Below are 13,984 nucleotides of genomic sequence, written 5' to 3'. Positions count from 1 at the left end.
ACGATGTCAAGGACCGCCTCCACACCCGCATCGTATGGGATACGGGTGTAGAGGCTTTCCACATCGAGGGATACCAATTGGTAGCCATCCTGCCAATGTAACTCCTTAAGGGCTAACAGAAAATCATTGGTGTCCTTGAGATAGGCTGGAGCACTGGTAAGGATAGGTCTCAGGAGCCAGTCCACATACTTGGACAAGGGCTCTGTCACTGAGCCAATCCCCACGACGATAGGACGTCCCGGGGCATGTCAGAGAGGCTCATGGTGGCGACATCAGTTGTATTTCATTCTCCGGTTTAGAGACCGTACCTGCTCCTCTGCAGGGGGGGGGGGGGGGGGGGGGGGGGTAGACATCGCCTCCTCCTGCAGAGGAAAGCTAGGTGGATTATACGTACAAAAGCCCTGGGGGAACTGGGATTAAATGACAGAAATGACCTCAGTCCGTTCCTGTGAATAGATTCTTAGTATCATGTTTATTTATGTGTGTTTTTTGTATTTGTACTTGTCCCTAATCAGTTGCTTGTTCATTGTTTTTATATGTTGAGCACACCTCCTTTGGCACGGGTGCGGTCTGATTTGTCCATTTCCATGATGACAGCCCGCACCAGAGTTTAAAAGGAATGCTGGTGCAAGCACGCATTGCCGCACAGCCTGATGAAGCGCATGTAGCGCAAAACGGCCGCCGCTGTTTGATGCGTGCTCTTGAATTGTCCGCCCCCTGCCTTACTTCACTTTGAATAAAGCTGCCGCTTTTGATCGCATATGGGTGAGTGCCGCTGTTCACTTTCTTCGCATCAGTATTAGTTATCTTCTATATTGTGGTTTTCACGCAGCTCTGGCTCCACAGAAGTGAATGGGGCTTGTGTAAAAAACGGATGTAATGTGTTCGTCACATTGAGAATGTTAGAGAATGTTGAGTGTTATTCTTCACACGCGTGGAAAACGCATCCAATGCGGACGGAAAAAAAATTAATGTCAGGCACAATTGCAAAAAAAAAAAAAGCTTGTGTGCAAAACCATCGGGTCCTGACACAATCCTTATAGTTTGTGTGTAAGAGGCCTAAAGGGACACTGACAGGCCGAATAAGCATAATTAGCTGTACATATCCATGCACAGGTCTTCTAATGTGTATTAAAAACATATAAGTCTAACCCCTGTCCACCTTATGAAGACTGTAAAATGATGTTTTATAACCTGATAGAATTGCTCGTCTTTCTGCCCAAGGGGCGGCGTTTCAGCTTTACTTCTGCCCAGGCAGCCTCCCCCAACCGCCGTTCTGAAGCGCCGCCCAGCTCATCAATATTTACTTCGCTGGGCGGCTTCGCTGTCCCCGACGTTCCGAGATCCGGCGCATGCTCAATACAAAGCTATGGGCATCAGACTCCATTTGAGCATTAGCGCATGCGCCCGGCACCCTCACTGGCCGGGATCACATCGCGCCTGCGTCCCCTCTGCTTCTTTGAGGCCGCTTCAGCCTCTGCGGTCTGTGCCTGCGCCGGACAATTTTCTGAGCAGCGCAGAAGCCGCCCAGCGAAGTGAATATTGATGAGCTGGGCGGCGCTTCAGAACGGCGGTTGGGGGGAGGCTGCCTGGGCAGAAGTAAAGCTGAAACGCCGCCCCTTGGGCACAGAGACAAGCAATTCTATCAGGTTATAAACATCATTTTACAGTCTTCATAAGGTGGACAGGGGTTAGTGTAGGCAACGTAGTTGCCGTATTTGTGGGAGGGGAGGCTCCCGCACAGACTACTTAAGGCACCTCTGCGCCCTTCCCCCTGTCAGCTACCTTTGCGATTCCCGGCACAGCAGCGTGTGCCGCATCACTTCCGGGTCACGTGGAGGATCAGCGTCCGGCGGCCGCCGTCCTGCGGGCTGCAAGCGCTTCTTCAGCGAGTTCCTACATAGCCGCTCCCGTCCAGCAGGTATCCCGGTTCAGGTAAGAGCGAGCGTGCCCCTGGCTTTCATGCCCCACGTTCAGGTAGCGGAGGGTCTGGCAGCCAGCGGCACACTCCTCCCCCGCTAGGCGACCATGAAAGCCGGACGCACGTGCAGCGTTCTACAAGCAGCGAAATTCATGAACCCCGCACGTCCCGCCTCTGCTTTGGAGCACGCATGTCTTCACTATATTCATGCACCACGTCAGTCACCGCAAGTTTACCCAGTCACATGTCACCTGCAATGTACAGTCTCTGCTGCACCGGAGCTGAATTATTCACTAATCGCGCGGCTTTCTCCCGGTACACAATTCTAAAGGGGCACAGGCGCTGTCTAAGACGCAATCATAGCCAGTTACGCCGCTCGTTTGCCGTTGATTTAGCTCTGTAGCAGCACGGAGTCATCTAGATTTGCGTTCCACATTTCTGACAAGATGTCCAGTGATTAATGTTCCACAGGTCTGTTCACCACCTACTACTGTATCTATTTCTGCGTGTTAGCAGCAAACTTTTTTCGCAGGTAACTCCACCGCACGCACCTGCTTCATTTATCACCATTAATTTCATGTCGTACATGTCCGCCGGTTGCACATGATGTTGCAATGTCTAGGTGTACTGTTCATATGTTCACTACTTTATCCCCTTCTGCTAAACTCTGTGGTGTAAGTGCATTTGGTAGATGGTACCGTCAAGGTCATTGCTGTCTTTCATCCCAAAACAGGCGTCTACCCGGGCTTCAGGGGTTCAGACGGTCATACTATCAAACTCTTACAAATCTTTGCGCAGTCACAGTAACCACGAACAATCATCCGTCAGGATCCGGTAAAAAAAAAAAAAAAGGTTGTTCGCGCCTGGCCAATGGCAGAAGGTGCCAGGCGAGGGCTGGCATTCACGGTAGGATCAGACGTGGGTCCACGGTCCGTGACTTATAGCGCTCCGGGGTCAAGGGGGTTGGGCACTTATGGTCGAATGATGGTGGTTAGGATTGTTACCTTCAAAGCACGTCCGTTGTCTGCATTTACATTTTTGTCCCTTGCGCCTTTCACTGCTGAGCTGCGTTCATGCGTCCGCGGTTGCATTCCATCAATACTCTGCTCACTTCAGATTGCATTCATACGGCTGCTTTATACCATGCTCTTCACGCTCATACTCAGAGTTGTGCCCATACCATGTTTTACTCACATCCAGTGCGGCATTTCACCCACTTGTTCTTACATCATGCGTTTTATTCTGCTTCCACTAAAGCTGCATTTCTTTTCATTTCTAGGCCTATAAGAGTGTGTTCCTACTATGTTCACAAGTTGGTCATTCGTTTGTCACGACAAGGGTCTTCTCTTAGCGAGCTGCAATGCCTCTGGCTCTTGTTTTCTCCCATCAGTTCAATTTCACGGTTCGCGGTTGATTAATGTTTCGGTTGTGCACGTGGTTCAGATCACTACTGTCCCTGCATTTTTTCCATCAGGTCTGGCTCATGTTTAACTACTTATCATCACCGTGAGGTCATCCCGTTCAGTCCCTTGGCTTCGGGGGCCCGCTGACCGTTCTTCGTGTTGTCCATTAGGGGTACTATACGGTTGTAGGCTGGTTAGTGTCTCAAGTTCATTGTCGGAGATGGTCATGGTTATGCGAGTCCTATTGGTGCCACATAAGTGGTAAAATAAATAAATAAATAAATAAATAAAAATAAATATCTGCCATTAGTCGCCCACGCATGGCTTCTCCGTTTTAGTTTTACACACAGAACGCCGCCATTGGTCTCCCACGCGTGGCTTCTCTGTTTCAGTTGTATACATATGACTCCGCTATTTGAGTCTCTTACGCATGGCTCCGCCATTAGAGTCTCTCACGCATGGCTTTCTCCATTTTTAGTGTTTCACATATAACTCCGCCATTAGAGTCCCTCACGCATCACTTCGCTGTTTTAGTTTTACACAATAACTCCGCCATTAGAGTCTCTTACGCTTTACTTCACCGTTTTAGTTTTACACACATAACTCCGCCATTAGCGTTTCTCACGCATTACTTCGCCGTTTTAGTTTTACACATATGACTCCGCCATTAGTCTCACGCATGGCTTCTCCGTTTAGTTTTACACATATGACTTCGCCATTAGTCTCACGCATGGCTTCTCCGTTTAGTTTTACACATATGACTTCGCCATTAGTCTCACGCATGGCTTCTCCGTTTAGTTTTACACATATGACTTCGCCATTAGAGCCTCTCACGCATGGCTTCTCCGTTCTAGTTTTACACATATGACTCCGCCATTAGAGCCTCTCACGCATGGCTCCGCCATTAGAGCCTCTCACGCATGGCTTCTCCGTTTTAGTGTTACACATATAACTCCACCATTAGAGTCTCTCACGCATTACTTTGCCGTTTTAGTTTTACACATATGACTCCGCCTTTAGTCTCACGCATGGCTTCTCCGTTTAGTGTCACACATATGACTTCGCCAGTAGAGTCTCTCACGCACGGCCCTGCCATTAGAGCCTCTCACTCATGGCTTCTCCGTTCTAATTTTACACATATGACTCCGCCATTAGAGCCTCTCACGCATGGCTCCGCCATTAGAGCCTCTCACGCATGGCTTCTCCGGGTTAATTTTACACATATGACTCCGCCATTAGAGCCTCTCACGCATGGCTCCGCCATTAGAGCCTCTCACGCATGGCTCCGCCATTAGAGCCTCTCACGCATGGCTTCTCCGGGTTAATTTTACACATATGACTCCGCCATTAGAGCCTCTCACGCATGGCTCCGCCATTAGAGCCTCTCACGCATGGCTTCTCCGGGTTAATTTTACACATACGGCTCCGCCATTAGAGTCTCTCACGCATGGCTTCTCCGGGTTAATTTTACACATACAGTCATGTGAAAAAATTAGGACACCCTTTGAAAGCATGTGGTTTTTTGTAACATTTTTAATAAAAGGTTATTTCATCTCCGTTTCAACAATACAGAGAGATTAAAGTAATCCAACTAAACAAAGAAAACTGAAGAAAAGTCTTTTCAAGATCTTCTGTAAATGTCATTCTACAAAAATGCCTATTCTAACTGAGGAAAAAGATAGGACACCCTCACATGTATTCCCTCTTAAATTGGCTCAGATCTCACACAGGTATATCACACCAGGTGCACATAATTAGTAGATCGTTACTCTGCATGTTGAATGAGGCTTGCCCTATTTAAACCTCAGACATTTAGTTTGGTGTGCTCCTGACTGTTGAAGTGAGAGTGAGCACCATGGTGAGAGCAAAAGAGCTGTCAGAGGACTTCAGAAAAAAGATTGTAGCAGCCTATGAGTCTGGGAAGGGATTTAAAAAGATCTCAAAAGATTTTGAAATCAGCCATTCCACTGTCCGGAAGATAGTCTACAAGTGGAGGGCTTTCAAAACAACTGCCAACATGCCCAGGACTGGTCGCCCCAGCAAGTTCACCCCAAGAGCAGACCGCAAGATGCTAAAAGAGGTCTCCAAAAACCCTAAAGTGTCATCTCGAGAACTACAGCAGGCTCTGGCTACTGTTGATGTAGAAGTACATGCCTCTACAATCAGAAAGAGACTGTACAAGTTTAACTTGCATGGGAGGTGTGCAAGGAGGAAACCTTTGCTTTCCAAGAGAAACATCGAGGCCAGACTGACATTTGCCAGAGATAAAGTTGACAAAGACCAGGACTTCTGGAATAATGTTCTTTGGACAGATGAGTCCAAAATTGAATTATTTGGACACAACAGCAGAGGACATGTTTGGCGTAAACCAAACACAGCATTCCAAGAAAAGAACCTCATACCAACTGTGAAGCATGGAGGTGGAAGTGTCATGGTTTGGGGCTGCTTTGCTGCAGCAGGACCTGGTCAGCTCACCATCATAGAATCCACGATGAATTCTACTGTGTATCAGAAGGTGCTTGAAGAACGTGTGAGACCATCAGTTAGAAAATTAAAGCTGAAGCGGAACTGGACCATGCAACATGACAATGACCCAAAACATACTAGAAAATCAACCAAAGATTGGCTGAAAAAGAAGAAATGGAGAGTCCTGGAATGGCCAAGTCAAAGTCCAGATTTGAATCCCATTGAGATGCTGTGGGGTGACTTGAAAAGGGCTGTACGTGCAAGAAACCCCTCAAACATCTCACAGCTGAAAAAGTTCTGCATTGAGGAGTGGGGTAAAATTTCCTCAGACCGATGTCGAAGACTGGTAGATGGCTACAAGAACCGTCTCACTGCAGTTATTTCAGCCAAAGGAGGTAACACTCGCTATTAGGGGCAAGGGTGTCCTATCTTTTTCCTCAGTTAGAATAGGCATTTTTGTAGAATGACATTTACAGAAGATCTTGAAAAGACTTTTCTTCAGTTTTCTTTGTTTAGTTGGATTACTTTAATCTCTCTGTATTGTTGAAACGGAGATGAAATAACCTTTTATTAAAAATGTTACAAAAAACCACATGCTTTCAAAGGGTGTCCTAATTTTTTCACATGACTGTATGACTCCGCCATTAGAGCCTCTCACGCATGGCTCCGCCATTAGAGCCTCTCACGCATGGCTTCTCCGGGTTAATTTTACACATACGGCTCCGCCATTAGAGTCTCTCACGCATGGCTTCTCCGGGTTAATTTTACACATATGACTCCGCCATTAGAGCCTCTCACGCATGGCTCCGCCATTAGAGCCTCTCACGCATGGCTTCTCCGGGTTAATTTTACACATACGGCTCCGCCATTAGAGCCTCTCACGCATGGCTCCGCCATTAGAGCCTCTCACGCATGGCTTCTCCGGGTTAATTTTACACATATAACTCCTCCATTAGAGTCTCTCACGCATGGCTTCTCCGTTTTAGTGTTTCACATATAACTCCGCCATTAGAGTCCCTCACGCATCACTTCGCTGTTTTAGTTTTACACAATAACTCCGCCATTAGAGTCTCTTACGCTTTACTTCACCGTTTTAGTTTTACACACATAACTCCGCCATTAGCGTTTCTCACGCATTACTTCGCCGTTTTAGTTTTACACATATGACTCCGCCATTAGTCTCACGCATGGCTTCTCCGTTTAGTTTTACACATATGACTTCGCCATTAGAGCCTCTCACGCATGGCTTCTCCGTTCTAGTTTTACACATATGACTCCGCCATTAGAGCCTCTCACGCATGGCTCCGCCATTAGAGCCTCTCACGCATGGCTTCTCCGTTTTAGTGTTACACATATAACTCCACCATTAGAGTCTCTCACGCATTACTTTGCCGTTTTAGTTTTACACATATGACTCCGCCTTTAGTCTCACGCATGGCTTCTCCGTTTAGTGTCACACATATGACTTCGCCAGTAGAGTCTCTCACGCACGGCCCTGCCATTAGAGCCTCTCACTCATGGCTTCTCCGTTCTAGTTTTACACATATGACTCCGCCATTAGAGCCTCTCACGCATGGCTTCTCCGTGTTAATTTTACACATATGGCTCCGCCATTAGAGTCTCACACACATGGCTCAGCCATTAGAGTCTCTCACGCATGGCTTCTCCGTGTTAATTTTACACATATGGCTCCGCCATTAGAATCTCTCACGTATCGATTCCCCATTTAAATTTTACACACATAACTCCGCCAGTCGAGGCCGGCTGCGTGGTCCCACAACCAGTAGGTTCCATGTCTTTGCTGCCTTCAGACCTGCTCGCATGGCTTGGTCATCTGTGGCTCGCAATACAATTGTCTCGTGGTGACTCGCACGCGTGGCTTGCGCCATTAAGAGTCTCTCTCACGTTATCGTTTTCTCTGACTTATTTTCTAGGTTGTCGGGTCTTCATTGTTTTCCCTATAAGCAGTCATCCCAAGCCTGCCTTGGCAGACATCTTCTTCTCCCAGGCATGCTTATTTCATCTACAGATTTGGGCTGAGGGTGTTGGTGTCCAGCCAAAGTCCTGGGTATCGGTCCATCTTCCCGTAGGAGGTACAGTAATTAGGCAGAAGTCATTATCCAAGAATACGGCAAGTAATTACGAGACGGCTTGGTCCCGTTTTCCAAGTTTCAACAGTCTTGTTCGCAACAGGGTTGGATCACATCACATACCTACTAACATTTATCGCATTTTGCTACTCAGATCTTAAATATTCCCACGGAACGATCAAGTCATATTTAGCCAGGATACAACACTACTGGCATTTTTCCTATCCAGTCAGGTCATCTTCATTCTTAGCACACCCTATTAGGGCAATCCTGAAAGGAACACTTAACGCGTCATCCGTGAGTAAGATTTCCAGGAAACCATTCTCAGGTGAAATGTTAATATCCATGTTGATTATGTTAAGTGCAAACCCCTTTGGTTAAAGACTTGCGCTTTGATCAAAACAGCCCTGTATTTATGTTTCATGGGGTTCCTGCGACCTGGGAAATTCACGTGCCCCATCACTAGCAGTACCTCCGTGCTAAAACAACAACTAAATTCCTAGGTTCCTCCATCTCCTACACTTGATCATACAAAACCACACGACCAGGCGAAACCGTCAAGTTGTAGTTCTTCCCTACGGGTAACAAGTGGTGTCCAGGGCAGTCTTTAACGCACGGTCGGAATTCATCAAACGCGCTCCACCTATTAGCATACAACTCCGGCCCCTAAGGCCTAGTTCACACTTCAGTGTTTGGTCAGTGATTTCCATCAGTGATTTGTGAGCCAAAACCAGAAGTGGAGCCTCCACAGACATGAGGTAGAAGGGAAAGATCTGCTCCTGTTCTGTGTTTAGAGTTGCACCTGGTTTTGGCTCACAAATCACTGATGGAAATCACTGACCAAACACTGAAGTGTGAACGAGGCCTTAAGCATTCATATATCCCTAAAGCACATACGTGTCTTAGTGCCTTAATTAGATATCGATCCGTTAAGAATAACCGGCCACTCATCCAGAATAGGAGCCGCCTCAGGTACAATGGACCTTTTCACATTATTAAGAACCAGGTCGTTGGAAATCGCCATGGTACACTCGTTACATACCCTATCCTAAACGAGACATGTCTTTGGCTTTCAGAATTTGCTGTCATGATGTTATTGTGATACAGTTCCCTGTTTTCTCTACTACTGAGTCTTGTATTTTTGGCCCCTTTTACAGCCATCGTGTATAAAGCACTGCTGTGCCCTCCCCCTGTCAGCTACGTTCGCATCACGTTCACGTTCTAAAAACAATGTACCGGGTCACATCATAAAGAGACTGGGGCGTTGGAAATCACAGTGTTACACTCGATACATCCCCAACCCTAAACGAGAGATGTCATTAGCTTTCCAGAACTTGCTGCTGTGATATGTGTCAATACAGTTCTTTGTTTCACACTACTGTGTCTTGTATTTTTGGCCCCCTTTAGGCTACCCTTTACAGCAGTTCCGCCACAACTCTACTGCTATGCTAGGTTACGGTCATTCTGATAGTCGATCCGAGCACAAGACTTATATGTCTTAATACACAATAGAAGACCTGTGCATACATATATACAGCTAATTATGCTTATTCGGCCTGTCAGTGTCCCTCAAGGTCCATGATGACATCTGTGACAAGATGGTCAGTGGTTCATCCATGAAGAGGTCTGTGAAGGATCCGTGTTGTTCCATATGTCCGTTTTTTGTCCTCTGTATTCCACAGACACTGAAAATTAATTTCCAGAGCAATGAGCTGTGTAAACAATGGACCAAAGGCCTCATGCACACAACAGTTTTTTTTCACGGTCCGCAAAAACGGGGTCCGTGATCCGTGACCGTTTTTTCGTCCGTGGGTCTTCCTTGATTTTTGGAGGATCCACGGACATGAAAAAAAAGTCGTTTTGGTGTCCGCCTGGTCGTGCGGAGCCAAACGGATCCGTCCTGAATTACAATGCAAGTCAATGGGGACGGATCCGTTTGACGTTGACACAATATGGTGCCATTTCAAACGGATCCGTCCCCATTGACTTTCAATGAAAAGTCAGGAGTCCCTTTACTTTCACACTTGCGTTCATATAATGCAGACGGTGGCTCCGTTCAGAGCGGATCCGTCTGAATTATATTGTTAAAACATTTCTAAGTGTGAAAGTAGCCTCAGACGGATCCGTCCAGACTTTACATTGAAAGTCAATGGGGGACGGATCCGTTTGAAAATTGAGCCATAGTGTGTGATCTTCAAACGGATCCGTCCCCATTGACTTACATTGTAAGTCTGGACGGATCCGCTTGCCTCCGCACGGCCAGGCGGACACCCGAACATAACTTGAAGCGTCCCCATCACCATGGGAACGCCTCTATGTTAGAATATACTGTCGGATATGAGCTACATCGTGAAACTCATTTCCGACAGTATATTCTAACACAGAGGCGTTCCCATGGTGATAGGGACGCTTCTAGTTAGAATATACTACAAACTGTGTACATGACTGCCCCCTGCTGCCTGGCAGCACCCGATCTCTTACAGGGGGCCGTGATCAGCACAATTAACTCCTCAGGTGCCGCACCTGAAGGGGTTAATTGTACTATCATATCCCCCTGTAAGAGATCAGGGCTGCCAGGCAGCAGGGGGCAGACCCCCCCCCCCCCCCCCCCGTTTGAATATCATTGGTGGCCAGTGCGGCCCCCCCCTCCCTCCCTCTATTGTAATAAATCATTGGTGGCACAGTGTGCGCCCACCATCGCCCCCCCCTCCCTCTATAGCAGTAACAACATTGGTGGCAGTGTGCGGCCTCCCATCTCCCCCCCCCCGATCATTGGTGGCAGCGTGGTTCCAATCGGAGTCCCAGTTTAATCGCTGGGGCTCCGATCGGTAACCATGGCAACCTACTGCAGCCCTGGTTGCCATGGTTACTTAGCAATAGTACAATAGTAGAAGATTCATACTTACCTGCTGGCTGCTGAGATGTCTGTGACCGGCCGGGAGCTCCTCCTACTGGTAAGTGACAGTTCTTTAGCAATGCGCCGCACAGACCTGTCACTTACCAGTAGGTGGAGCTCCTGGCCGGACATGAACATCGCAGCAGCAAGCAGGTAACTATGATTCTTCTACTATTGTACTATTGCTAAGTAACCATGGCAACCAGGACTGCAGTAGCGTCCTGGTTGCCATGGTTACCGATCGGAGCCCCAGCGATTAAACTGGGACTCCGATCGGAACTACGCTGCCACCAATGATCGGGGGGGGGGGGGGGGGGGGAGAGATGGGAGGCCGCACACTGCCACCAATGTTGTTACTGCTATAGAGGGAGGGGGGGGGCGATGGTGGGCGCACACTGTGCCTCCTACGATTTATTACAATAGAGGGAGGGGGGGCGATGGTGGGCGCACACTGTGCCACCAACGATTTATTACAATAGAGGGAGGGAGGGGGGGGGCGATGGTGGGCGCACACTGTGCCACCAACGATTTATTACAATAGAGGGAGGGGGGGGGGGACGATGGTGGGCGCACACTGTGCCACCAACGATTTATAACAATAGAGGGAGGAAGGGGGGGCCCGATGGGGGGCGCACACTGTGCCACCAACGATATTCAAACTGGGGAGGGGGGGGGTGTCTGCCCCCTGCTGCCTGGCAGCCCTGATCTCTTACAGGGGGATATGATAGTACAATTAACCCCTTCAGGTGCCGCACCTGAAGGGGTTAATTGTGCTATCATATCCCCCTGTAAGAGATCGGGTGCTGCCAGGCAGCAGTGGGCAGTTTTGTACAAAGTTTGTAGTGTATTCTAACTAGAAGCGTCCCCATCACCATGGGAACGCTTCTGTGTTAGGATATACTGTCGGATATGAGTTTTCACGAAGTGAAAACTTAGATCTGAAAAAGCTTTTATGCAGACGGATCTTCGGATCCGTCTGTATGAAAGCAACCTACGGCCACGGATCACGGACACGGGTGCCAATCTTGTGTGCATCAGTGTTCTTTCACGGACCCATTGACTTGAATGGGTCCGTGAACCGTTGTCCGTCAAAAAAATAGGACAGGTCATATTTTTTTGACGGACAGGATACACGGATCACGGCCTCGGCTGCAAAACGGTGCATTTTCCGATTTTTCCACGGACCCATTGAAAGTCAATGGGTCCGCGAAAAAAAACGGAAAACGGCACAACGGCCACGGATGCACACAACGGTCGTGTGCATGAGGCCAAAGTCAATGGAGACCGCAGACTGCACACATCCGTGATTCACTGACGTGTAAGTGGCCTTAGTAATGGTGTCCGAGTTATTACAATGGGAATATCAGTTTTCCAAGTTCTCCCTTACGGGTGCTGTCACTCAGTTTTGTGCAGGTATTTTTGTTTGCTTGTTTTTTAAGTGTTTTTGTCCATATGACATGTTTTAGCATCTGGCACAAAAAAAACCATGCAAAAATGCAATAAAAAATGCAACACACACTGGCATTCACATGTTTCAAGCAGGGCAAAACAATAAATGAAGGTCTATGGCAGGGACCAGCAACCTCCAGCTGTTCTGAAACTACAACTCCCAGAGTGCTTCATTCACTGCTAAAATGAAGAAAAAAAAAAAAAAGCCAGGGCATACTGTGATGTCAAAAAGACACTACTGACCCCCCCCCCCCCCCAAAATTCCCTTCAAGAGTCAAAAAAGAGGGCTACAAAAAAATTACTATTACTGGGGGGGCACTACTATTACTGGGGGGCACTAATGGGGGCATTACTATTACTAGGGGGCACTACTATTACTGCGGGGCACTAATGGGGGCATTACTATTACTGGGGGCATTACTATTACTGGGGGGCACTAACGGGGGCATTACTATTACCGGGGGCACTACCATTACTGGGGATACTATTGGGGGCATTACTATTACTGGGGGCACTATAGGGGGCATTACTATTACTGGGGGGCACTTCCTGCCGGATCCGTCTGACAAATGCATTGAAATTCCGGATCCTTCTCTCCTTGCATATTTAAAAGGTCTGCACATGCGCAGACCGGTAAACCAGATCCGTTTTACCGGAATACTAGGTACCGGATCCGGCATTAATACATTTTAATGGAAATGAATGCCGGATCCGGCGTTCCGTCAAGTGTTCCAGAATTTTGGAAAGAGAAAATACCGCAGCTACCGTAAGAGGGACTGAACTGATGCATCCTGAACTGAACGCTCTCCATTCAGAATGCATTGGGAAAAAACTAAAGCGCTTTTTTCCCGGTATCGAGCCCCCTAGGACGGAACTCAATACCGGAAAAGAATAACGCTAGTGTGAAAGTCCCCTTACAGCTAACATCTGGCTGCTGCAATAAAATAAAATAAAAATTTAATAAAAAAATTACATAAAGAAATTTAGCAAAGACCTAAGAGAGGGATTTATCAAAATTAGTGTAAAGAAATACTGGCTAAATTAGTGCCCATAGCAACCAATCAGATTCCACCTTTCATTTTTCACAGATCCTTTGGACAATGTAAGGTGGAATCTGATTGGTTGCTATTAAGGATGAGCGAATCGACTTCGGATGAAACATCCGAAGTCCATTCGCATAAACCTTCGTTTCAATACTGTACGGAGCAGGAGCTTGGAACCGAACCCGAGTTCAGGAAATGTTTTTTTACAGTAGAAATTAATTTATGAAATTACGCGAAGTCTCGCAAGACTTTATGAAGCAATAACTTCGGCTCATCGTAGCCAATACATTCTAAGACTGCACGGCTCCTGCTCCGTACAGTAGTGGAGCGAGGTTTTATGCGAATCAACTTTCATCCGAAGTCTATTCGCTCATCCCTGGTCGCTATGGGCAACTAAGCCAGTTCTACTTTACACCAGTTTTGATAACTCCTCCCCCCAGCATTAAAAAAAAAAAACGCTAAGTGAGAACCCAACCTAAGGCCTATGGTACTAAATGCCATTTTTTTCACCCTTCATTGCTCCACAGTCACCCCCTGGTACCTGGGCACATGGTGAGGCTCGTACGGCACCAGCAGCACCCTGTGCCCCCTCAGCGCCGTGTCCTCGTTCACACGCATGGCTCCTGCAGGGCACAAGAACGACGTCACTGCGACACGGTGGTGACGTCAGCGAAACACAGCGCAAAACACCTCAAGTTTCTCCCCACCTCCTTCCC

The 13,984-nt window shown here is 47.6% G+C and overlaps 1 protein-coding gene across 2 annotated transcripts in view; it reads right to left on the bottom strand.

Moving 5' to 3' along the window:
* Positions 1-13,977, bottom strand: part of NAT9 (N-acetyltransferase 9 (putative)) — a 35,410-nt gene extending 21,433 nt beyond the window's left edge. For both annotated transcript variants that reach the window (XM_044300223.1, XM_044300224.1), the window contains exon 1: positions 13,810-13,977. In XM_044300223.1, coding sequence (XP_044156158.1) covers positions 13,810-13,886 — 77 coding nt within the window. In that variant the 5' untranslated portion in view covers positions 13,887-13,977. The remainder of the gene's footprint in view (positions 1-13,809) is intronic.
* Positions 13,978-13,984: the final 7 nt, after the last annotated feature.

The sequence above is a fragment of the Bufo gargarizans genome, chromosome 6 (assembly GCF_014858855.1).
Source record: "Bufo gargarizans isolate SCDJY-AF-19 chromosome 6, ASM1485885v1, whole genome shotgun sequence".
NCBI classification, from domain to species: domain Eukaryota; kingdom Metazoa; phylum Chordata; class Amphibia; order Anura; family Bufonidae; genus Bufo; species Bufo gargarizans.
Note: the sequence above shows the minus strand (reverse complement) of the source record. Positions and strands in the feature narration are given on the sequence as shown.